The 27,277-nt window shown below is 44.2% G+C and overlaps 1 protein-coding gene across 1 annotated transcript in view; it reads right to left on the reverse strand.

The window, feature by feature from the left end:
* ZFP91 (ZFP91 zinc finger protein, atypical E3 ubiquitin ligase) overlaps nucleotides 1–27,277 on the reverse strand; it is a 223,232-nt gene that overhangs the window by 124,792 nt on the left and 71,163 nt on the right. Inside the window, exons 4-6 of the mRNA XM_044298052.1 lie at nucleotides 8,714–8,753; nucleotides 8,515–8,616; nucleotides 7,989–8,093 (exon numbers count right to left, since the gene is read on the reverse strand). Of these exons, the coding sequence (XP_044153987.1) occupies nucleotides 7,989–8,093; nucleotides 8,515–8,616; nucleotides 8,714–8,753 (247 nt within the window). The remainder of the gene's footprint in view (nucleotides 1–7,988; nucleotides 8,094–8,514; nucleotides 8,617–8,713; nucleotides 8,754–27,277) is intronic.

A 27,277-nucleotide genomic window follows, 5' to 3' on the forward strand; every position in this document is an offset into this window, starting at 1 on the left:
ACATTCCATGTGATAACTTTGACCATTTTTGTGCAGTAAATCTGACACTTTTAGCACTACTTGTTCTTCTCCTCCCAAATGCTCTACCCCGTACCCGAGATGAAAACCCATGAACCCTCCCCCCCAATAACAAGACCCCCCTTCTACCCTCTGAAACATGCCCTGCATCAACACTTTCAGACCTCACTTCTTCCCAACATTGCATTTCAACTCCCCCCCACATCTCGCTGAGATGACGTGCAAACGTACAACTCCAATTTTAGCCCTTTGTAAAAGCTATAAACATTGTGAAAGAACATTTGTAGAACAAAAAAAAAACCTTCAATAAATCTAGGTCGACAGTCAGTCTCGGTGAAAAACAGTGACTGCAGCAAAAATATCTGGATTGTCCAGTAGCTAGACAGTTCCACGCATGCAAGGTCCCTTCTGCTCCTTTAGATCATGACGATCCATTTCTGACAGGATCGCACAATGAGAACAGTCTCGCCACGGACCCTGAGTGTGTCAGGTAATGTTGTCACTACCCCAACGCTAACTGACCTGAGTCCCGTTGGAATGAACGTCCCCTATAATTCTTATCACGCAGCGAGTGCTCTCCCCCGTTGCGAAAGATATGCTGCAAGGCTCTTCTCACCTCTTGTGGGTCTTGGTAGGTATCGATGTTTCCCTCCGCGTCGTGGACCCTCAGTATCGCTGGGTAAATCAGGGCAAATTTCAGTTGTGCCTTATATAGGTCTGAGCAGATGGAAGAAAATTCTCGCCGCTTCCTGGTGACTTCTGCTGAAAAATCCTCAAACAACAGGGTTCTGGATCCCCTTAACATCAGAGGTGTTTTGATATTCTTATAGGCCCTAAGTATGGCCGCTTTTTCAGAAAAGTCAAGGTATCGTACGATTACCTGCCTCGGCCTCTGGTTAAGCGCCGCTTGTGATGATGATTCCTGGTTCTGCCGTCCTGCCGGTGACGGTGCTCGGCCTATCCTATGGGCTCTCTCCACCTTACAGCGTGTAGGAAGATTCAGTGCCTGGGGAAGCTCTTGTTCGCATAATTTCACCAGATCGTGCAGCGGAACCGTTTCAGCGATACCTACTAACCGTAGATTGTTCCGTCGTGAACGGTTCTCCAGGTCATCTAGTTTCAGTAGGATCTTGTTCTCTTGCTGGAGCCTGGAGCATTCCGCTCGGCAGTGACCCTGGTCATCTTCGATCGCTGCAATCCTCCCCTCTGCCTCCGTGAGGCGGCGGCCATGTTCGGCCAAGTCCTGGTGAATCTGTGACATGGAGGCAGCTACCGTGGAGGAAAGAGAGTCCTGCAAATCAGGTAATATACGAGCCGCAACCTCCAAAGCCAACTGCTTGTAGTCGACTGTAAATTCATCCCCATGATCGGGTTCATCTGCGGTCTCGTCTCCTGACTGCAACAGTGGCTTCTCTTTGAGGGGCTCTTGCGCGGCCATATCAGTTAGATTTCGCGCCATTGACTGCGACCTGGTAGCTTTCATCGGTCTTTTCTGCTTGTTCCTGCTCCCCATCGTAACTAGGAACCGGTCCATAGGAAACCGGAGGTACTTCTTGAACGGTAGACCCAGACTTTGACTGCTGTCAAGTCCGGTATGTCGGGGATTTAGACCCTTAGATAGCGGGCGTTAGCGGAGCTCTTACTCAGCTCGACTTGCCATGCTGGCACCGGAACCGGAAGTCGGAAGCCCTATTCTTTAACTCTGAGAGCCAGACGTACATAGATCTGGCAACTGATGTGGCCGCTATGTTTGATTTAGGCGTGAACATGGCCGCCTCCCATGACCTTCTCAATAGATCGTCTGCCTTCCTATCCAACGAGTCTTTGAGCTGCTGTGAGGCATCTTCAAATGGTAGGCTGGTCTTTTCATTGACCCTAGCTACCTGGGCGTCAATTTTAGGAATAGTGTTAAAGGTCCTAGCCTCTTCCTGATCAAAAAGAAGCCGATTTTGGAAGGATTTGGCAACTCCTAGCCGTTTCTCCGGATCCGCCCATTCATCCAAAATCATCCCCTTGATATTTTCATTAATAGGGAAGACTTTGGACTTCTTCACCCTGAGACCTTCGAACATCTCGTCTTGTACTGACGGAGTAGAATGCACCTCCTTATAGTAGCCTTAACGGCTTTTAAAAGCTCAGGCATATCTTCAGAAGAGAAATAAAATTTCCTTCTGCTCTCTGAAAATTCTCGCTCAGAGAGTTTATCTTTATCCTTCATATATCTAGAAGAGGAAGCCGAATCACCATAATCTTCAGAATCAGATGAAACATAAATCGCCTGATTTGTGATGTTTGGAGGGGGGCTCCGTAAAAGCGTGTTTCTCTATTTGTAGTGCAGAAATGGCCTCAAAGGAGGACTTAATCTCTTCCTGCATCATAGATCTAATTTCGTCCATGAGGGACGGCTGTTCCTCACGGACAATTTTAGCAATGCAGTCAAAATGTGGGTGCTTTTTCTCCTATTACCACTTGTGAAAGTTGGGAACATTTGGGGCTAAACCTACATGTAATTAAAATAAAATATATGTTTTCATTTCATGTCGCAATTTTAAAAATTCTACTAAACATTTGTGGGGTCAAGCCAATCACTAGGGGAACTCCTTGAGGGTTTAGTTTCCAAGATGGGGCAACTTTTAGAGGTTTTACACTGTATTGATTTTGCAGGGACTCTACAAATGCAACATTGCACTAAAAAGCCACGCCAGCAAAATCTGCCCTTCAGAAGCCAAATAGCGTTTCTTCTATACTGAGCCCTGCAATGTGCCCATGCAGAAGTTTATGAGTACATAAAGGGTTTTGCTATATTTAGGAGAAATGTGTAACACATTTTGAGATGCTCTTTCTCCAATTACACCTTATGAAAATGAAATAAATGGCGCTAAAGCAACATTCTATTAGAAAAGAAAAATTACTGTAATTTTGCATTTTTATGGCCCAATTCTAATAAATTCTATAAAACACATGTGGGGTCAAAACTCTTGCTACAACCCTAGATACATTCCTTTAGGGGTGTAAATTCCAATATGGGGTCTTTTGAGAGATGTTTATGTCTTAGCAGCTGAACCCCTCTGCATCTGACATGGTGCCTGAAAAACACCCTAAAATCCACATGATGCAACTTAATTTCTGAGGACTGTGTATATCAATTATCATACTAGAATCACACATGGGATATTTCTATATACTGCAGAATCAGGGTGAAACATATTGTGGTGCATATTGCTGTTAATCCCTTGCTGTGTGCAGTATAAACTTGATTAAATGGAACAAGGTGTGTCAGAAAAATCACGTTTTTAGATTGAACATATTTTTTTTAAACTGATTTTAAAGATTTTTTTTTCCATATCTATCCATCATGAAATTGTATATACCGTAATCCTACAATTATCAAACTGCTCACAAGGCCTAATAATAGGTCATGATTTCCTGTTCTGCATAGGTGTGTGGCAAGAATTGCATAGTACAGTGTTAGCCCGCCAGAAAATGCATTTTAGAGTTTATTAGAATTACACTGTGTTCCTATGGAGCCCTGCCACAGGCAGGTTCTCCACAAGAACTAATGTGCGGCAGACCCATATCACTTAGTAGTACAGAGACTGCTTCACACACTATCAGATTCCCCCGATCTTTGCTAGAGGGAGCCGCTACATACTCATAATACAGTGTTATCATCAATCGCATGCATTAGACCCGGGTTTCTGCCTTTTGAAACATCAGGCACCCGGGGGCTATGGTGCCCACCGCATTCACGACATGTGCCATCTTTAAAGTCCTGCCAAGCACTATACATCTGTGGCACTGGTCGAGAAGGGGGTTAAAAGGCATATTATCCAGGGGTGTTCAGTGCTAGGGCATAGCCCTTTATTGAACCTTGTCTAAAGGAACTCTAGAATAGACTGAATAGAGATTTCTTTATGATGACAGATGACACTCCATACACCATGAGCAAAATGTGTTCCAAATTTTGGAATAGATTTTGGAGGTCACTGATTTCCCACTAGCAGACATGGTATCTATGACCTGTTCAGAGATAACATTGGACCTGAGTTTTAGCCTTTCAGGAACTAGGCTGCCAAGTGAGAAACTTCTACCTAGGGGTGTAGGAAAGCACCATGCGAAAGAAGATCCACTGCCCAAGGAAGAATCCACGGTGCTTGTATCAACATTAACGTCTGAAGAGGGAACCATTATTTTTGGGCCATAAGGGCAAAACCAAGAGGACCTGGCATTCTCTCCAGTATCTTTTACAATACACTGGGCAGGAGCAGAAGAGGAAACGCATAACCCAGCTGAAATTTCCATGCTTGAGAAAGCGCATCCACCCCCATTCCATTGTCGTTTGAACTGAGAGGAAAAAAAACGTATGTTCTCGGCTGAAGCTAAAATATCTGAGGAGTTCCCCATCTTGCAGTTACTTGAAGGCACTAAGACTCCACTCCCCTAGATATAGACGGACCCTGCTTAAAAAAAAAAAATCTGTATTCACATTCTGCACTTCTTTTAAGTGAACCATAGAAAGAGACCTTAGATAGGTCTCTGTTCACAAAATTATTGTTCACAGAATTATTTTTTCGTAACCTTTGTGCAACACTTTTTGTACCTCCTTGGCGATTCAGATAGGCTATTACTGAAGTGTTGTTGGATATTATCCCAAAGCCTTTTCCTTTTAGTTCTAGAGATCTTTCAAAGTTTCCCAGACAGCTCTCTTAGATTTCAGGACACTCTGGCCTGGGATTCTGACCACTCCCCCTGAAAATAATGATAAGACCAATGAGCACCCCAACCCAACTGGCTTACGTCTGCAGTGATCTCCTGCAGATCTTTTATAACCCAGGAGACCCCTTTTTCTAAATGATCTAGGAATTTCCACCAATCTAGGGACTGAGCCACCACTGGGGAGATGGACATCCTACATTCCAATAACTCCTGACACTTGTCCCAGCTTGTTAAGACCGCATGCTGCAATTCGGGAATGAAACTGTGCCCATTTGACCGGCGGAATGCACAAAGTCATAGTATGTGTGGGATATGTGTATGCACGCATATCATTAGATTCTCTTAGGCTGTCGGTACAGTAAGACTCTGAAATCAAAGGAGAGTCAGATTTTTCTTCCTGTCCCACCTGGTTGGAGGAAGGTCTCTCTCATGGTAATGCAATCATGGAGGAGGAAAATAATAGATAAGCTTTGGCAATTGGGAATGGTGAATCACCTATTGTGAATGGCTGTCTTATCGCTCATTCTAATCCTGTCTGTAAAGATATCACCTCTGTATATAGATAAGCAGGTAACTGCAGTAAAGTGATCTGTACAGAAAAAGAAGTAGCACCTATTATTTGGCTTAGTGGCCAGTGGGAAAACTGCAGGATTGTGTGATTTTTGTTTAAAGGGAACCTGTCATCAACTTTATGCTGACCTCACTGAGGGCAGCATAAAACAGTGACAGAAATGCTGATTTCAGTGGTGTGTCACTCATGAGCTAAAAGTAAGGCCCCTTTCACACGAGCGAGTATTCCGCGCGGGTGTGATGCACGAGTTGAACGCATTGCACCCGCACTGAATCCTGACCCATTCATTTCTATGGGGCTGTTCACATGAGCGGCGATTTTCACGCATCACTTGTGTGTTGTGTGAAAATTGCAGCATGCTCCTCTTTGTGCGTTGCGGTGCGATAATCCACGCAACGCAGGCCCCATAGAAGTGAATGGGGTTGCGTGAAAATCGCAAGCATCCGCAAGAAAGTGCGGATGCGGTGCGATTTTCATGCATGGGTTCTAGATGACAGTCTATTCATTGTATTATTTTCCCTTATAACATGGTTATAAGGGAAAATAATAGCATTTTGACTACAGAATACATAGTATAATACTGCTAGAAGGGTTAAAAAAATAAAAAAGTTAACTCACCTTATCCTCTTGTTCGTGTAGTTCGTTCCCGGTCTGTTCTTTGCTAGCTGTGGGCTTGGGCTAAAGGACCTGTGGTGATGTCAGATCACATGCTCCATCACCATGGTGATGGACCGTCATTGGAGCATGTGATCTGACGTCACCACAGGTCATTCAGCCCACAGCTAGCAAAGAACAGACCAAGAATTACGCGATCAAGAGGATAAGGCGAGTTAACTTTTTTATTTTTTTAACCCTTCCAGCACTATTATACTATGCATTCTGTAGTCAGAATGCTATTATTTTCCCTTATAACCATGTTATAAGGGAAAATAATACAATCTTCAGAACATCAATCCCAAGCCCGAACTTCTGTGAAGAAGTTCGGGTTTGGGTACCAAACATGCGTGATTTTTCTCACGTGAGTGCAAAACGCATTACAATGTTTTGCACTCGCGCAGAAAAATCGTGCATTTTCCCGCAACGCACCCGCCTCTTATCCAGGCAAAAAACATGACGCCCGTGTGAAAGACGCCTTAGAGGTTGGTGAGAACCAGCATCATAATCATTGCAGCACAGGCCTTGAAAATCTACTTGAGAAGAGTCATGTTTATTCATAATCTCCTGCATACTCCCCCATCTGCTGATGATTGGCAGTTCTCTCCTAGAGAGAAAGGGAGAAAACTAGAAGACTGTCAATTATCAGCAGGTGGGCAGGGAGAGCAGGAATTCGGGCTGCCATCTTAACTCACAAGTCCGGCGAGGCACAGGTGAGCCCTTACCTGTGCCTGCGCCACGAGCCAGTCTAAAACAAATGCGGTCACCGGGAGCAGGCAGTTCCGAGAACAGCCCGATGAAGGTCCCCGGCGGCTGCCTGCTCCCGGTGACCGCATTTGCTTCAGACCGGCTCGCGGCGCAGGCACAGGTTAGGACTTACCTGTGCCTCGCCAGACTTGTGAGTTAAGATGGCAGCCTGCATGTGTTCGCGGGCGAACTTGCCATCACTGTTCATGAATAACCATGACTCTTCTCAGGTGTCCGTGACTCTTTTCTACTCCCAGTCTGCAATGATTACGATGTCGGTTCTAGGCAACCACTTACTTTTAAGTTTTAAATGACAGACCGTGGAAATCAACTCATCTGTCTCTGCCTTATGCTGCTGATAGTATGGGCAGCATAAAGTTGATGACAGGTTCCCTTTAAAGATACATATTTGTCATGGGAAATTAAAAATAACATTATCAAAAAATCTTAAAAATATGTTAAACATAAAAACGTCATTTTCTGATGACACATTTCCTTAAATTCATGACATGCCGATAAATGTGCTATGCCTGTTAGTACCGCCCCTCTGACACTAACCATGCCCCCTTTTTGTGCCACTTCTGAAAAATGGCAATAAGAGCGAAACGTTTCAAACTTTGCTGCAAATATGGTGTGTGTCAAAATCTGAAACTTTTTTTATGCTGCAATACTGGTAAAGATACCATATTGAAGGTCCCCCATAAGCTAAAAAAAATAAAATAAAAAAACAGGATCACAGTGCTAGCTCAAACTTGGTTGAGAGTGAGATTTCCCTGCACTTAGGACAATTAATTTGTGCCGTTATTCACAACCTGTTACAGTATTTATGTAACAAATTTTCATTAAAAAAGTCCTTTTGTATCCTGCTTTTACCCTTTTTGTCCCCAAATGTTTGTTATATTGCTGAACATTGGAGCATGCAGAGACTGCCAATACCACAGCTTGCCAATACCCTAGAGCACTTTCCTGTTTTCTCTCATATACTATATGTTTTCATTTTTCATTAACAAATTACATATACTTGATTATACACTGTAATCCCTAACTTTATAATTTCAAAGTGATTAACCCCTTAGGACACTACATTAGTTTGGTCGTTCCATGCACCATGTGGTAGTGGGATAGGTAAATAACAGATTAAAATTTTTAACTGGAGAAGGCTGGTAGCGCACTTTCAAAAACTTTCACAGCACACTACTATGCAGGGCTAACACATTGTGCTGGCGTTTGCTGCATCTGTAAATAGCATGAGGGACACATACACAAAACGAGCAACCTGTACCTGTTCAGTTGTGGCCTATAACTTTTATCCCTGGGGTCATCTTTATAACCAATTTCCTCCTCACTTATCAATTCCTCCTCATCATCTTCGTCATCATCATCCTCACTGAGATGGAGACGGCAGGAAAGGGAAGCAAAAAAGAGGATTACTGAGATGAAAGAAGCTGGAAGATGGGTGTACTAAAAGAGGTTAAATAGGTTTTTTAGGAATTAAATACCGATAATCTCTCCCCAAGATAGGTCATTAATATCTGAATGGTGGGGGCAGACTCCCAGCACCCCCTGCCCTTTTCATAATGCACCAAGCACAGTGCTGCACATTGTATTCTGGCTGTGCTTTGTATTGCAGCTCATCCTCATTCACTTCAAAGGGATGGTGCTTGTCCAAGCATATTGGCCTCTTCAAACAGCTGATCGGTTGAGGTGTTGATAGTTGGACACCCAACATTTAGATATTAATGTCCTGCTCTTAGAGATTTCTCATCAATTCTTAAATTCCCTTTAAGTAAACTGTAACTTGTAATTACCTTTCTATATGAGGGGGTCTGTAAGTTTCATCTGTGGGGTCATCTTTATATGGAGTCTCTTCCTCACTTATTAACACATCTTCATCCTCTTCTTCCTCATCACTGAAGAGCAGAGAAAAGCAAAGAACAAGCATAAGCCAAAAAGGTTAACTACAGGTATCTAAATAAGAAACTTTGCCTTGTCTAGTAGACATATTACCTGATTTCAGCTGTATATGAGGAGGGTCCCTCATTGATCTCTGTAAAATGCAAATCATAAATAATAAACATGAACAGTAGCTTGTTGCAAACAGTCACCTACAATCACAAAACTATTCCCTAAGGCTACTTTCACACTTGCAGCAGAGTGATCCGGCAAGCAGTTTCGTCGCCGGAACTGCCTGCTGGATCCGGCAAAATGTATGCCAACTAAGGCCTCTTTCACACTTGCGTTGTCCGGATCCGGCGTGTACTCCACTTTCCTGGAATTACACGCCAGATCCAGAAAAACGCAAGTGTACTGAAAGCATTTGAAGACTGATCCGTCTTCAAAATGCTTTCAGTGTTACTATGGCAGCCAGGATGCTGGTTGCCATAGTATGAGCGGGGAGCGGGGGAGCAGTATACTTACAGTCCGCGCGGCTCCCGGGGCGCTCCAGAGTGACGTGAGAGCGCCCCATGCGCATGGATGACGTGCCATGCGATCACGTCATCCATGTGCTTGGGGCGCCCTGACGTCACTCTGGAGCGCCCGGGAGCCGCACGGACGGTAAGTATACTGCTCCCCCCGCTCCCCACTACACTTAACCATGGCTGCCAGGACTTTAGCGTCCCGGCAGCCATGGTAACCATGCAGAAAAAGCTAAACGTCGGATCCGGCAATGCGCCGAAACGACGTTTAGCTTAAGGCCGGATCCGGATCATTGCCTTTCAATGGGCATTAATTCCGGATCCGGCCTTGCGGCAAGTCTTTAGGATTTTTGGCCGGAGCAAAAAGAGCAGCATGCTGCGGTATTTTCTCCGGCCAAAAAACGTTCCGTTCCGGAACTGAAGACATCCTGATGCATCCTGAACGGATTTCTCTCCATTCAGAATGCATTAGGATAAAACTGATCAGGATTCTTCCGGCATAGAGCCCCGACGACGGAACTCTATGCCAGAAGAAAAGAACGCAGATGTGAAAGAGCCCTAATGGCATTTGTAAGACTGATCAGGATCCTGATCAGTTTTTTGGGCCAGAGATAAAACCGTAGAATGCTGCGGTTTTATCTTTTGCCTGATCAGTCAAAATTACTGAACGGAAGACATCCTGAACGAAATGCTCTCCATCTAGAATGCATGGGGATATACCTGATCAGTTCTTTTCAGGCATTGAGCCCTTTTGACGGAACTCAGTGCTGGAAAAGAAAAACACTAGTGTGAAAGTACCCTAAAACAACTATGCCTAGACCAAACATTACATTCTGACTGCAACTATGTTAGTATTAGCAAGTGGTATGGGATTGCACAGCGGCCCTTAAAATTACAATAGAGATCCCGTGGTTTTAAAGGGAATTTGTCAACTACTGTCCTTCAAAACTGCTGACAGTTATAAATATGTGATGACCAAGAAATCTAGAATTTTAAACAGGGTTGTTTAGTTTTTATTAAGTGATGCACCCAGTAAAAGCTAGACAACCCCTTTAAAACCTCCAGCATTGCCAGCACAAATGTCATGGAGGCAAGCCCTTAGTGTTCAATGTCCTCAGCTCTTTCCCTCTGCATGATAGTTTTAGCAGTCTCCTGATTGCATGCTACAGCCATCAATCAAAGCAGACAAGAGGAGCTGGGGAAATATTTAGTGCAGGGAGCCAAGGGTCCTACATGACCATCACCCTAAGGTATACAAGCTTACACTGCTTCCACGTCACCTACGTAGAACTGTTAACAATTTTGAGGGGTTAAAACTGCTTACATACTCCCACTGATAGACTAATATTGTTCTTCTCTAGCCCCACACATCCATATCAGTCTTGTTTTATCTTTAACCAGAATCTATCACCATGGAATGCAGGGCAATCTGCAGGAAGCATGTTATAGACCAGGAGGAGCTGAGCAGATTCATATACATTCAGAAATTCTTCAGACCCTTTCAATTTTTTCATATTTTGTCATGTTATGACCTAGTGCTAAAATAAAAATACATTCAAGTTTTGCTCCATAAATCTGCACTCAGTACCCCATAATGAGAAAGTGAAAACAGAATTTTAGAAACTTTTGCACATTTATTAAAATGGAAAAACAAACAGACCCTTTGCTATGAAACTTGAGATAGTCAGGTCCATAAATATTGGGACATGGACACAATTGTAACATTTTTGGCTCTATACACCACCACAATGGATTTGAAATAAAACGAACAAAATGTGCTTTAACTGCAGACTGTCAGCTTGTTTGAGGGTATTTACATCTAAATCAGGTGAACGGTGTAGGAATTACAACAGTTTAATTACGTGCCTCTCACTTGTTAAGGAACCAAAAGTAATGGGACAATTGGCTTCTCAGCTGTTCCATGGCTAGGTGTGCGTTATTCCCTCATTATCCCAATAACAACGAGCAGATAAAAGGTCCATAGTTCATTTCAAGTGTGCTATTTGGATTTGGAATCTGTTGCTGTCAACTCTCAAGATGAGATCGAAGAGCTGTCACTATCAGTGAAGCAAGCCATCATTAGGCTGAAAAAACAAAACTCATCAGAGAGAGATAGCAAAAACATTAGGACGTGGCCAAAACAACTGTTTGGAACATCCTTAAAAAGAAGAAACGCACCTGTGAGCTCAGCAACACCAAAAGACCCGGAAGACCCTGGAAAACAACTGTGGGGGATGACCGAATAATTATTTCCCTGGTGAAGAAAACACCCTTCACAACAGTTGGCCAGATCAAGAACACTCTCCAGGAGGTAGGTGTATGTGTGTCAAAGTCAACAATCAAGAGAAGACTTCACCAGAAAAAATACAGGTGGTTCACCACAAGATGTAAACTATTGGTGAGCCTTAAAAACAGGAAGGCCAGATTAGAGTTTGCCAAACGACATCTAAAAAGCCTTTACAGTCCTGGAACAACATCCTATGGACAGATGAGACCAAGATCAACTTGTACCAGAGTGATGGGAAGAGAAGAGTATGGAGAAGGAAAGGAACTGCTCATGATCCTAAGCATACCACTTCATCAGTGAAGCATGGTGGTGGTAGTGTCATGGCGTGGGCATCTATGGCTGCCAATGGAACTGGTTCTCTTGCATTTATTGATGATGTGACTGCTGACAAAAGCAGCAGGATGAATTCTGAAGTGTTTCGGGCAATATTATATGCTCATATTCAGCCAAATGTTTCAGAACTCATTGGACGGCGCTTCACAGTGCAGATGGACAATGACTGAAAGCAATGTGAAGGATATAGAAAGGCTGAGCAGACAGAGACACAGACCATGTAGTAAGTGACAATGACAATATTTATTACACCTATTTGTGATCTAGACAATTAAATATATATTTAAAACAATAAGGTATTAATAATGAGTGGGTAATAAAACAATCGTAAATGCTAAAAATCGCATAATAATAGGAGGCACAAAATACATCAATACATCGAATATATATAACAATAACAATATTGAAAGCTAGAAGAATAAATATTATCGGTTAAATAGAATTAAAAAAAAAAATCGATAAGAACAAATTGATGAAATGATCGATGGGGAATTTGATAGGAACTTCGCCAATGAAATGCTCGATATTTGTGCAGATGGAGCTGTAGACAAAATTTGTGATCTATAAAGTCAATTCGATCGTTTGAGGTCAATTCGATCGTATGAGCAAAATCGACATATAATCAGTTAGTGGGTTACAACTCTTAGTATAGTTCAATTGCCGTCTGACATGAGTTTACGGTGGCGTCCCACGTGGCTCACAATGTCAGATCCGGCGGTACCTGATTCCAGTTGCTTTTTTGGAGTGGTTCGGGTAGTCGTATAGTCCCCCATATGAACAAATCTCCCGATTTTAGAGTCAGGACCTTATTTGTAAATATCGAGGTGTTCACTCCACGCTGAGAAAGTCGAAATTTCGACAAAGTTGAAGTCCAATTGTCAGGATGTTGGGGTCTCGTAGATGTTCATCAGCTGATGTCCGGGTCTTACAGTAACCAGACGCGTTTCGGTGTCCTTTCCTGGCCCCTTCCTCAGTGGTGACCCGTGGTGGGAGTCTATCCCCTTTTATACCCAACATCCTTTAGGATCAGATAAAACGAAAGTCTGGTGTGGATCCGATCAAATAGAAACTCTGTGTGGAATAATCTAAATAATGATTCATGTTGAGAAAAAGCACTTTCAAAGCTTATACTTATATAGTCATTTTTGGCGATAGTATTTTTTAACATTTTCCATTGAATTCTGTCATTATACATAAATTTTCGTATGCGTTATCGATGCGATTTTTAAATCGCAGATGCGGTTTTTTCAATGAGGATGCGTTTTGTTGTCCTTTACCTGTATATACATTAATTATATAAATTTTAGAATGAAATTAAATAAGATCTATGCATTAATAAAATAGTAATTTAAAATAGATATTTGTCGTTCTTATCCAATCATAGCTTTATTGGTCATATTGGGGACTATACGACTACCCAAACCACTCCAAAAAAGCAACTGGAATCAGGTACCGCCGGATCTGACATTGTGAGCCACGTGGGACGCCACCGTAAACTCATGTCAGACGGCAATTTAACTATACTAAGAGGTGTAACCCACTAACTGATTATATGTCGATTTTGCTCATACGATCGAATTGACCTCAAACGATCGAATTGACTTTATAGATCACGAATTTTGTCTACAGCTCCATCTGCACAAATATCAAGCATTTTATTGGCGAAGTTCCTATCGAATTCCCCATCGATCATTTCATCGATTGTTCTTATCGATTTTTTATTATATTTGACCGATAATATTTATTCTTCTAGCTTTCAATATTGTTATTGATATATATATATATATATATATATATATATTAGATGTATTGATGTATTTTTTGCCTCCTATTATGCGATTTTTAGCATTTACGATTGTTTTATTACCCACTCATTATTAATACCATAGTGTTTTAAATATATATTTGAATTGTCTAGATCACAAATAGGTGTAATAAATATTGTCATTGTCACTTACTACATGGTCTGTGTCTCTGTCTGGCCCAGGTGGTGAGTGCTCAGCCTTTCTATATCCTTCACATTGTTCTTTACCGATGACTGGGTGAGTCATTCTAGGCTTAGTAGCACCCACTCCATAACTATAAACAGAGTGAGCCACCATATCTTCACATATTCCTTAATGACTGAAAGCATACTGCAAAAGCAACCAAAGAGTTTATTAAGGCAAAGAAGTGGAATGTTATGCAATGGCCAAGTCAATTACCTGACCTGAATCCGATTGAGCATGCATTTCACTTGCTGAAGACAAAACTGAAGGGAAAATGCCCCAAGAACAAGCAGGAACTGAAGACAGTTGCAGTAGAGGCCTGACAGAGCATCACCAGGGATGAAACCCAGAATCTGGTGATGTCTATGCAATCCAGACTTCAGGCTGTAATTGACTGCAAAGGATTTGCAACCAAGTATTAACCTCTTCAGGGCACATGACGTATCGGTACGTCATGTTGTCCTTGTACTTAAGGACACATGACGAACCGGTACGTCATGTATGGTTACAATCACTGCCGCCTGGCGGGCGGTGATCGGAACCCGGTGCCTGCTCAAATCATTGAGCAGGCACCTAGGCTAAATGCGCCGGGGCGTCCTGTGATCTGCAAAGGCTGCTGTGCCTTTGCAGCCCCCAGACAGGATGGGGTGACAGAAGGAGGGAGCTCCCCTCCTTCCCAGTCTGCTCAGTTGTGTCAAACGGGGAAGGTTCCCATGGCAACAGGACGCCTTCTCAGGCATCCTGCTGTCCATGGTGCTGAATAGATCTGTGCTAAAGGCATAGATCTGTTCAAAGTGTAAGTAAAATACAGTACAGTACACTATATAGTGTACTGTACTGTATTATACAGACATCAGACCTACTGGATCTTCAAGAACCAAGTGGGTCTGGGTAAAAAAAAAAAGAGTTAAAAAAGTGGGGGAAAAAGTAAAAATAAAAAAACACATTTATCACTGATTAAAAAATAAAAAAATAAAATTCCCTACACATATTCGGTATCGCCGCGTCCGTAACGACCTGATCTATAATGGTCATGTTACTTTACCCAAACGTTAAATGCCATAAAATAAAAAAATATGATGAAATTGAAATTTTGCCCACCTTACTTCCCAAAAAAAGGTAATAAAAGTGATCAAAAAAGTTGTATGTACGCCAAAATAGTACCAATCAAACAGTCACGTCATCCCACAAAAAAAAAATCAGACCCTACCTAAGATAATCGCCCAAAAACTGAAAAAATTATGGCTCTCAGAATATGGAGACACTAAAACTTGATTTTTTGATTTTTGTTTCAAAAATGAGATAATTGTGTAAAACTTACATAAATTAAAAAAAGTATACGTTAGGTATCGCCGCGTCCATAATAACCTGCTCTATAAAAATATCACATGATCTAACCCCTCAGGTGAACACCGTAAAAAAAAAAAAAAAAAAGACACCGTTAAAAAAAGCCATTTTTGGTCACCTTACATCACAAATGTGTAATAGCAAGCGATCAAAAAAGCATACGCACCCCAAAATAGTGCCAATAAAACCGCCATATCATCCCGCAAAAATCATACCCTACCCAAGATATTTGCCCAAAAACTGAAAAAACTATGGCTCTCAGACTATGGAGACATTAAAACATGATTTTTTTTTGTTTCAAAAATGAAATCATTGTGTAAAACTTACATAAATAAAAAAAATTGTATACATATTAGGTATCGCCGCGTCCATGACAACCTGCTCTATAAAAATATTACATGATGTTGAAAATAACAAAAAATAATAACAATGCCAAAACAGCTTTTTCTTGTTACCTTGCCTCACAAAAAGTGTAATATAGAGCAACAAAAAATAATATGTACCCTAAATTAGTACCAACAATACTGCCACCCTAGCCAGTAGTTTCTAAAATGGGGTCACTTTTTTGGAGTTTCTACTCTAGGGGTGCATCAGGGGGGCTTTCAAATGGGACATTGTGTCAAAAAAACGGTCTTCTTCTGCACCCTGCTGTGTGCCCGTACAGTGGTTTACGACCACATATGGGGTGTTTCTGTAAACTACAGAATCAAAGCCATAAATACTGAGTTTTGTTTGGCTGTTAACCCTTGCTTTGTAACTGGAAAAAAAATTATTAAAATGGAAAATCTGCCAAAAAAGTAGCTAGTAGTTTCTTAGATAGGTCACTTTTCTGGAGTTTCTACTCTAGGGGTGCATCAGGGGGGCTTCAAATGGGACATGGTGTCAAAAAAAGTCCAGTAAAATCTGCCTTCCAAAAACCATACGGTGCACCTTTCCCTCTACGCCCTACTGTATGCCCGTACAGTAGTTTACGGCCACATATGGGATGTTTCTGCAAACTACAGAATCGGGGCAATAAATATTGAGTTTTGTTGTGAACCCTTGTTTTGTTACTGAAAAAAATGGATTAAAATGGAAAATTTGCCCAAAAAATCTAAATTCTGAAATTTTATCACCATTTGCCATTAACTCTTGTGGAACACCTAAAGGGTTAAAGACGTTTGTAAAATCAGTTTTGAATACCTTGAGGGGTGTAGTTTCTAGAATAGGGTGGTTTCTATTATGTAAGTCTCACAAAGTGACTTCAGACCTGAACTGGTCCCTACTGGTCCCTGAAAAATTTCAAGATTTGCTTCTAAACTTCTAAGGCTACTTTCACACTTGCGTTCGGGGCTCCGCTTGTGAGTTCCGTTTGAAGGCTCTCACAAGCGTCCCCGAATGGATCCGTCCAGCCCTAATGCATACCGAGTGGATACGGATCCGCTCAGAATGCATCAGTCTGGCACCGTTTGTCCTCCGCTCCGCTCAGCAGGCGGACACCTGAACGCTGCTTGCAGTGTTCGGGCGTCCGCCTGGCCGTGCGGAGGCAAACGGATCCGTCCAGACTTACAATGTAAGTCAATGGGGACGGATCCGTTTGAAGTTGACACAGTATGGCTCAATTTTCAAACGGATCCGTCCCCCATTGACTTTCAATGTAAAGTCAAAACGGATCCGTTTGCACTATCATGTTTTTTTTTGTTCATGGTAATTCTAACTGGTCCGTTCTGAACTGAGCCACCGTCTGCATTAATATGAGCGGATCCGTTCAGAACGGATCCGATCGAACGCTAGTGTGAAAGTAGCCTAAGCCTTGTAACATCCCCCAAAAATAAAATATCATTCCCAAATTGATCCAAACATGAAGTAGACATATGGGGAATGTAAAGAAATTACTAACTATTTTTGTAGGTATTACTATGTATTATAGAAGTAGAGAAATTGAAACTTGGAAATTTGCAATTTTTTAAAAAATAATTAGGTAAATTTTGTATTTTTTATAAATAATTTATTTTTTTTTACTTCATTTTACCAGTGTCATGAAGTACAATATGTGACGAAAAAAAACAATCTCAGAATGGCCTGGATAAGTCAAAGCGTTTTAAGGTCATCAGCACTTAAAGTGACTCTGGTCAGATTTGCAAAAAATGGCATGGTCCTTAAGGTGAAATAATGCTGTGCCCCTAAGGGGTTAAAAAGTGAAAGTTTGATTACTTTTCGTTCCTTAACAAGTGGGAGGCACATATGCAAACTGTTATAATTCCTACACCGTTCACCTGACTTAGATGTAAATATCCTTAAATTAAAGCTGACAGTCTGCAGTTAAAGCACATCTTGTTAGTTTCATTTCAAATCCATTGTGGTGGTGTATAGAGCCAAAAATGTTAGAATTATGTCGCTGTCCCAATATTTATGGACCTGGCTGTATATGATCTGTGGTAAATTCAATTGGACAAGATTTGGAAAGACACCCCCCATATCAGGAAAGAACTGCCTATAAAGCACATAGGATAGGATGTTGACCCATTCATTTCAATGGGTCCGCAAAAAATTTGGAAAGTATGTCCATTCCGTAGCCCCGCAAAAAAATTGTGTCCTATTCTTGTCCGTTTTAGGCATTGTTACAACGGATCCGGAAAAAAAAAAAAAAAACAGATGGCATACGGATGTCATCCGTTTTTGTTTTTTTTGAATATCTGCAATTTGCGGCTGCAAAACACATACGGTCGTGTGCATGTAGCCTAAGACACATGAAATGCCACTTAAGACTGTGAGAACTAAGATTTCCTGGTCTGATAAAACCAAAACTGAAGTTTTTGGCCTAAAATCTAAGGGGGTCATTTATCAATGAAGCTCATCAAGAGAATGCCAAGAGTGTGCAAAGCAGTAATCAATGCAAAAGGTGGCTACCTTGAAGAACTTAGAATATGACATATTTTCAGTTGTTTCACACTTTTTTGTTATGTATATAATTCCACATGTGTTAATTCATATTTTTGATGCCTTCAGTGTGAATCTACAATTTTCATAGTCATGAAAATAAAAGAAAACTCTTTGAATGAGAAGTCCAAACTTTTGGTCTGTACTGTGTATGCATATATATATATAGTCTTTTTTTACCATTTACTAATCCCAAAAGGGGACTATAATATATATATATGCCAGCGGCTGAGGAGGCGATCCACCTCCAGGGATATAAAGGAGAAAAATCCACAGCACATCCAAGTTGTAAAAAGTAAAAGACTGTAAAACACTGCTTGAAAAAGATCCCATTGAGCGGATCGAAACGTCGCGTGTCTGGTGAATAAAGCCGTCTTTTACTTTTTACAACTTGGATGTGCTGTGGATTTTCTCCTTTATATATATATATATATATATATATATATATTGTAATATGGGGGAAGATGGGAAGATCGCTCCAATAAACCAGATGCACGAGCCAGCCCAGGGTTAAAAGAAAACATATTTATTTTCTAAAACGAAAATAGGTGCAGCTTCCAGCAGCCAAGGTCCAAACAAACCCAACTTAAAGTCCGCTTAGTTCAGTACATCAATCAATAGAACAGTCCGTTCAAAAAAAAGGTATTTTTACCCTGGGTTCTTTTTAGTCCGTGGTAGATTCCAGTCGGCTTTCTTGCCAAACTTTCCACATGTCCTCAGTTTCCAGCTCTGTTCACAGCCAGCCACAGCAGTGTGTCCACCACACCACGCACTCCACACCACCCTCACTCACTTCCTTTTCCTCTTATCAGGAGAGTGAGTTAACCCTGTGGTTACCGGATCCTAGGTAGTGCCTTCTTAAAAGGCACCACAAACCAAATATTGGTGATACATATCTGTCACTGAGGACCCAACCTTGGCGTCCTTTACATATCCCCCCTCTCTGCCCCGACACAGGGGCGGCAGAGGCACTTGTGGATAACATGCAATGCACCCGGGAGAGAGCATCAGCATTCTGATGTTGACTCCCTGACCTATGTTCGACCACAAAAGTTGAAATCCTGGAGAGAGAGGAACTATCTTGTGACCCTGGCATTGGTCTGTTTGTGCTGTCTCATCCAGGTCATTGGGGCATGGTCAGACACCAGGCGGAATTTCCTACCCAGCTGGAAATATCGCAGAGAGTCTAGAGCCCACTTGATGGCCAGACACTCTCGCTCTACCAGAGCATAGTTCCTCTCTGCCGCTGTCAGCTTCCTCTTGAGAAAGACCACAGGGTGTTCCTCCCCATTGACCACCTGAGACAGGACGGCGCCTAGACCTGCACTTGAAGCGTCCGTCTGGACCACAAATTATTTTGAGAAGTCTGGTGCGACAAGCACCGGAGACTCACATAAGGCCCTTTTAAGTTTCTGAAAAGCCTCCTCAGCCTCCCTACTCCATTTGATCATGGCAGATTTCTTTCCTTTTGTTAAGTCCGTCAAAGGGGTCGCAATAGTGGCAAAGTTAGGGACAAATCTCCTGTAATAGCCCACTATCCCCAAGAACGCCCGAACCTGCTTCTTGGTAAGAGGGCGAGGCCAGTTCTGTATGGCTTCCACCTTGCTCATCTGTGGCTTTACTAGCCCTCTGGCTACGGTGTATCCCAGGTACTTTGCTTCCTCCATCCCAATGGCGGACTTTTCCGGGTTCACTGTAAACCCTGCCCCTTTCAAAGAGTCTAGGACTACCTGGACCCGAGTGAGATGGGATTCCCAATTGGTACTGAAAAGGACAATGTCATCCAGGTATACTGATGCGTACCGTCCATGGGGACGCAATATCTTGTCCATAGCTCTTTGAAACGTGGCAGGGGCAGAGTGTAAGCCAAAGGGCATCCTTTTGTATTGACAGTGGCCCTCCGGAGTGGAGAATGCCGTCTTTTCTCTGGCTTCCCGGGTGAGAGGAATTTGCCAGTTCCCTTTCGTGAGATCCAGCGTAGTGATATATCGGGCAGACCCTAATCTCTCAATTCATTCGTCTACCCGGGGCATCAAACTTTGAAACCTCATTTAGTTTTCTGAAGTCATTGCAGAATCGCAGTGTGCCGTTGGGCTTCGGTATCAACACAATTGGACTTGACCATTCACTCAGCGATTCTTCAATGTCATCCAGCTCAAGCATTCTTTTTACTTCTTCAGATACCGCTTTCCTCTGGAACTCGGTATGGCTTCAGCCAGATTATCACATTGGGCTTTGTGACAATGTCATGTTTAACGACATTAGTGAGCCCTGGCAAACCTGAGAATTTATCTCTGTTTCTCTGAAGAAACTCTATTGTTTGTTGCCTTTGGGACTTGGACAGCGTGTCAGCCACAAATACCTGGTCGGCTCCTACAGGGTCCTCTACCATGACCCTTGCCATAGCTGTCACTTGATCCCGATCTTTCCAGGATTTCAACAGGTTTACGTGGTAGATCTGGTAGGGTTTCCTCTTCCCAGGCTGGTGTACCTTATAATTCACCTCACCTACCCTTTCTACCACTTCAAATGGACCCTGCCACCTGGCTAAGAACTTGCTTTCCACAGTGGAAATCAGAACCGCTACTCGGTCTCCTATTGAAAACTGCCTTAATTTAGCTGACCGGTTATATACCCGCCTCTGGGCATCCTGGGCCTTCTGGAGATGTTCCTTAACCAGCAGCATCACTTTAGCCACTCTCTCTCTCATTTGGGAGATATGTTCTACCAGGGTCTGGTGCGGTAAGGACTCACCTTCCCAGGTTTCCTTCACCAAATCCAGAAGTCCACGGGGTCTCCGCCCATACAGGAGTTCAAATGGCGAGAATCTCGTGGAGGCCTGCGGAACCTCCCGTATGGCGAACAACAAGGCTGGTAGCAACATGTCCCAATCTTTTCCGTCCTTCTGGACTACTCTTTTTAACATGAGCTTTAATATTTTGTTGAATCGCTCTACAAGGCCATCCGTCTGTGGGTGATAGACGGACATCCGCAACTGTCGGATCTGAAACAGCTCGCAGAGGTCCGCCATGACCTTCGACATAAACGGGGTGCCCTGGTCTGTCAAGATCTCCTTGGGCAGCCCGTTCTGCCTCGGGAACCTGCGAGACTCCATTTATAACCACCACCTGCTCTCTAGCATGTGTTAAGGAGGGATCCTGTAAATGGGCGGAGCTAAACGCACCCTTGGGTACATTCAGGTCTGGGTATGTTGGTATGTTGGCATGTCCATATTGGGGAGAAGGGTCCTGGGCAGTTCGGGACCACTACTCTCCTGATTTGACCCATCAGAGGTCAAAGTCTCTAGTCTTTCTGACTGTTCAGGGAACCCACTTTGCGCCTGTTTCCACAGGTCTAGAAATATCGGACAGTCTCGCCCCACAATAACATCATGGATCAGGCTGTTCACTATCCCAACTTCCTGGGTCACGGAAGTACAGCCATGGGCAATAGTCACTGGTATTAAGGGGTATTCCTTAGTGTCCCCATGAATACAAACAACACGAAGAGTCTTACCGTATTTTTCGCCCCATAAGACGCACTTTTTCTTCCCCCAAAATGGGGGAGAAATGCCCCTGCGTCTTATGGGGCGAATGCTGCCACTTTTACATCGCAAGCTGCGATGTATGAGCAGAGCGGGGACTCGGGGAGGGACTGGGAGGAGCTGGGGGCCGGCAATAGCGGCGGGGCGGTGCAGTCAGTGTAGTATAGCACCGCCCCGCCGCTCCGGTATACTAATATAAGATCTCATATTGAAGTAATAGTTATTAAACATGCCCCCCAACTCCTATTACTACCTTACCTCCTAATCGCTGCTGTAGAATTCAGGCCAGACGGGCGGGCGGCAGCGTAACTCGTGTCACGTGCCTGCGCCGCCTACTTTATGAATGAAGTAGGCGGCGCAGGCAAGTGATGTCAGTGAGACGCGCCGGCCGGCCGTCCTGCCTGCCTGATTTCTACAGCAGCGATTAGGATGAAAGGTAGTAATAGGAGTTGGGGGGCATGTTTAATAACTATTAATTCAATATGACAAGTTATATTTTGCGCGGCAGCGGCAGCGGGCGGGAGGAGGGGGGGGGCGGTTCGGATTGCGATCTGTGGATGGCACTGTTACAGGGGGGGGAGATCTGTGAATGGCACTGTTATGGGCTGGGGGGGTCTGTGCATGGCACTGTTATGGGCTGGGGGGTCTGTGGATGGCACATATATAACAGTGCCACCCACAGACCCCCCCAGCCCATAACAGTGCCATCCACGGATCCCCCATGTAACAGTGCCATCCACAGATCCCCCCTGTAACAGTGTCAGCCACAGACCCCCCCCCCTGTAACAGTGCAAGCCACAGATCCCCCCCATAACAGTGTCAGTTATCCACAGATCCCCCCCCATAACAGTGTCCGTCATCCACAGATCCCCCCATAACAGTGTCCGTCATCCACAGATCCCCCCCATAACAGTGTCCGTCATCCACAGATCCCCCCATAACAGTGTCCGTCATCCACAGATCCCCCCATAACAGTGTCCGTCATCCACAGATCCCCCCATAACAGTGTCTGTCATCCACAGATCCCCCCATAACAGTGTCCGTCATCCACACATCCCCCCCATAACAGTGTCCGTCATCCACACATCCCCCCCATAACAGTGTCCGTCATCCACACATCCCCCCCATAACAGTGTCCGTCATCCACAGATCCCCCCCATAACAGTGTCAGTCATCCACAGATCCCCAGTAATAGTGCCATCCACAGACCACCATTAGTTCCAAACCCACCAAACACACAGCACACCTTTTGGTTAAAAATTTTTTTTTCTTATTTTCCTCCCCAAAAACCTAGGTGCGTCTTATGGGCCGGTGCGTCTTATAGGGCGAAAAATACGGTACTTACGGGACAGAGTCTCACGATTATTCTGGCGTGGACTAGCGTCACCATGCTGCCGGAGTCCAAGAGAGCTTTGGCTGGGAGATGGTTCACGCAAATTTCACACTCAAACTGATCGGCAGTTACATCAAGATGTGTGACGCATACTCGCTGTGCGTACAGGGAGAATCTCCGTCCTGTCCCGCATTCCATGGGCTCGTCCTGAAGAGGGCATTGGGTCTGGGTATGGCCATAGGCACGACAACGCCAACACTGTATGTCCCCCACCTTTCTTACAGTAGTTAGCCTCCGCGGTTCTGAGGGCACTGTTGTACGGACCTCTGGTCCAGAATCCGAGATGGCTCCCCTCCTAGGTGTGGTAACTGGTCGTACTGCTCTCGACGTGGGTTCTTGATGCTTGGCGGGTCTGAGCAAGTCCTCCACTATGGTGTACCGCTCTACTAGTTCCACCAACTGATTAGCCGTCGCAGGGTCCCCATGGCTTACCCAGCGCTGCATGTCATGCGGCAGCGATCGCAGGTACCGGTCCATTGCCACCCGTTCTACAATTTGCGGGCCCGTCAATTTCTGAGGCTGCAGCCACTTTTTTACTAGTTGCAGGATATGCATTTGGGCTCTTGGTGGACGGCCAGCCTGGTAACCCCAGCGGTGCACTCTTTGGGCCCGAACAGCCGTAGCTACCCCCAGTCGAGCCAGGACCTCTGCCTTTAACTGCTCATAGTTTTTAACGAGTTCGACTGGCAGGTCGAAATAGGCCTGTTGAGGGTCACCCGTAAGAAAGGGCGCGATGATGCTGGCCCATTGGTCCTGAGGCCACTCTTCTCTTTCTGCTACTCTTTCGAAAGTCAACAGGAAGACCTTAACGTCATCACCAGATGTCAGCTTTTGTAATAGGTGGCTGTCTCTTACAGCAACTTGGGGCCCAGGGGCATTGTTCACTTGCACTTGTCCTTGAGCCAACTGTTGTACAGCCTCCTTTAACGCAGCTACCTGAGCTTGTGTAGCTTCCTGATGTGCCATAAGCTGAGCAATTACCACACGGTTTGTCTCTTGCTGCGCCGCCATTGCTTCCTCATGGCGGCGGGTTGCCTCTACTGTGGCATGCTGCTGAGCCACCGAAGCTTTCTGCTGAGTTGCAGTGGCTTGCAGCAGGGCTTTCATAACCTCCTCCATGTCTTTTCCTGCAACTTGCAGAGATTTCACCCAAGACATGCAAAACAGGGTACTGTCCTTTAAATGTCACTTTTTAGGATTTAAACGGCTTTTGTGGCTTTCATGCCCTGCCCGCATCCGACACCAATTGTAATATGGGGGAAGATCGCTCCAATAAACCAGGTGCATGAGCAAGCCCAGGGTTAAAGAAAACAGATATTTATTTTCCAAAATGAAAATAGGTACAGCTTCCAGCAGCCAAGGTCCAAACAAACCCAACTTAAAGTCCACTTAGTTCAGTACAACATAATCAATAGAACAGTCCGTTCAAAATAAAAGGTATTTTTTACCCTGGGTTCTTTTTAGTCCGTGGTAGATTCGGCTTTCTTGCCAAACTTTCCACATGTCCTCAGTTTCCAGCTCTGTTCACAGCCAGCCACAGCAGTGTGTCCACCACACCACACACTCCACACCACACCACCCTCACTCACTTCCTTTTCCTCCAATCAGGAGAGTGAGTTAACCCTGTGGTTACCGGATCCTAGGTAATTGGTGATACATATCTGTCACTGAGGACCCAACCTTGGCGTCCTTTACTATATATATATATATATATATATATATATATATATATATATATATGTTGGTAAGGCTGATTAGTCAGCCTGCATTTGTGGGAGGGGCGGAGGCTCTTCATATACGAGCCACACCCTCACTCACAGGTGTGTGTTTTCAGGTGCACAGCTGCCGCTGGGTGTCATTAGCACACTAGGTTCTCTGGTGGTAGGAGTCTTTCTTTGCAGCATGGAGCTTGTTATTTTGCTCTCTGCTACCTTAGCATGCACGCGCCATACTACGTAAGTAGGTTGGGCCGGGGCCGTCTCTCCAGGCCGGTCGGATCCGACTTTGCTAGCGAACGGGAGGCTTCGCCTCAGAATCTGCTACCTCAGGTTTGCTCGTTTGGGCCTAAATACTTCCATTTGCTTTTCATTTTTGTTTGTTGGTAATAAGAGTTGGTTCCTATAAATCTTACAAGTTTCACTTTGCTTCGTTCGTCTCGTATAAAAAGTTTCTTTACAGCAATCCAGCTGAAGTAAGAGTTACCCGGGCTGCACCTGACGTCATGTTTGGAGATCGGACACAGTGTTTATTGTTTAGGCCTTTTGCTGTAGCTGTTCCTTGCCATGTGTCCCCCCCCCCCCCCCCGCTACCACCATCTTTAAACTTCATGTATTTCACTTTCGTAAGCCGTGTACCGGGGTGGGCTCCCCAGGATACAGCAAAGTCACAGACATGGAAGCAACACTGACACCAGCTTTATATGCAAGAATATAAACTTTACTTTGGAAACAGTATTAACACAAGTACAAACAGTATAAGTAATACCCCAGGCCCACAGTCACCGTCCCTGTCCGAGGGACAGGCCTAGCCTGTTGGCGTACACAGCAGAGCCTACAAGTCGTACTGTGCCGCTATAGAAGACACACCTGGCAGACACAGCAGAGCCTGCAAGTCAATTACTGCTGCAGTCCAGTACAGTAAGGCCTAACAAAGCTATAACCCTATCTAACTAGCTCATACAAGGCCTAGGCTAGTCTCTGTTACTTTAGGCGCCAAACAGTGAAGTACAATTGGTAATCAGATGTACTGACCTGCGTCCGTTCTGGGCCCTAGGATGCCGCTTACCCGGGATGGCCACCAAGCTCTCAGCAACCGTGCGGCCTTGCTTGATGCTACGGTTTTCTGTCCATACACTGGAACTGGTCTTCCTGGGACAACCTCTCTTTCAAAGTGCTGGATCCAGACAGGGGACAGCAGATGCTCTCCTTCCTTTGAGTATCCATTCACTGCCGGACATCTGCAAGCCAGGATGGAATCGGATCCAGCCCCTCACAGCACAATCCTTCCACCATGTCAGATCAACACTTACTGGTTCACCCAGAAGCATGCTGACTGTGCTGCAAAACAGCGGCCTCTAGTGCCCGGAATGCCAAATGACAGCTCCAGTACAATTTAAACATAAATATACAGGCAGAGCTTCTCCACAATCTCATACTTTCATGCTCCGCTGTTATCCTGAGCGGCATTTACACTTTCGGCTTTTATTTAATGTCTTATGCTGCATCGGCACGTCTTCACTGTACTGCACTTTTCTACTCTTGGTTCGTATTCACTCAGATTGGTCTCACACTCAAGCTGCGCTCACCTGTTGGCTGTTACATCTCATTCCATCCCCAGCCGACAGCCGGATCCGTATTACATGCCTGTCATTACATGTTGTATACTCGGCTTACAGCCATAGCTGCTACTGTTACTCCGTTTTCATGCTCTGGACGCACCACCCTGGTGTTCCCACCTTGCTCCACTCACAACCAGAGCTGCAATTATACCAATCTTCATGCTCTGCTTATACCCAAATTTGTGTTCACAGTTCTACTGCTACACCAGGTTGTATACCCCACTCACCAAAGCCGCTTTCCATGTCTGCGGTCACATCAAGTTAATATTCCGTTCACATCCAAAGCTGCGTCCGCATGTCTGCTTTTCACATCTTGTCCTATACTCCTTTCACTACTAGAGCTGCGTCCACGTCTGCTTTCGCATCACGTCAATACTCTGCTCACTTTCAGGTTGCATTTATACGTCTTTATACCATGCTTTTCATGCGCCTATACCATGTTTTTAGGTACCACTCACATCCAAAGCTGCATTCACCCATTTGTTGTTACATCATGTGTTGTACTCTGCTCCCACTCAAGCTGCATTCTCCTGTTTATTGCTACATCATGGTTTTGCTCAATCTCACCGGGGCAGTCTGCACCCACCGCTCTGGTACCTCTCTCCTGACAAACATAACTGCGTTCTTTTCAGGCTTACGTTCCCTTCCTCGGTGGTCTGTAACATTCCATAGGCCTAGTTTCTGTTTAATCCTGTTTCGTATTTACTCAGACTGGTCTCCTGCCCCAGTTCACCAAACAGCTCCTCAGCGGAGGTCAGTGGGCCGATAGGAGTCCGTTTCCTGGTATGTTTTCACAAGCTGTTCATTTGTTTGTCACGATAAGAGACTTCTCTTAGCGAACTCGCAATGCCCCAGGCATTTCATGTTTACATTTATGGTTCGCGGTGGTTAGTGTTTTATGTATGCACGTGCTTCGGATTACTAATGTCTATATTTTTAACGCCTGTTGGCAGTCATGTTCCTTAGGCCACCTTCTAACCAATCCAATCATTCAAGTCGCTTCATA

Source organism: Bufo gargarizans, chromosome 6, assembly GCF_014858855.1.
Source record: "Bufo gargarizans isolate SCDJY-AF-19 chromosome 6, ASM1485885v1, whole genome shotgun sequence".
NCBI classification, from domain to species: domain Eukaryota; kingdom Metazoa; phylum Chordata; class Amphibia; order Anura; family Bufonidae; genus Bufo; species Bufo gargarizans.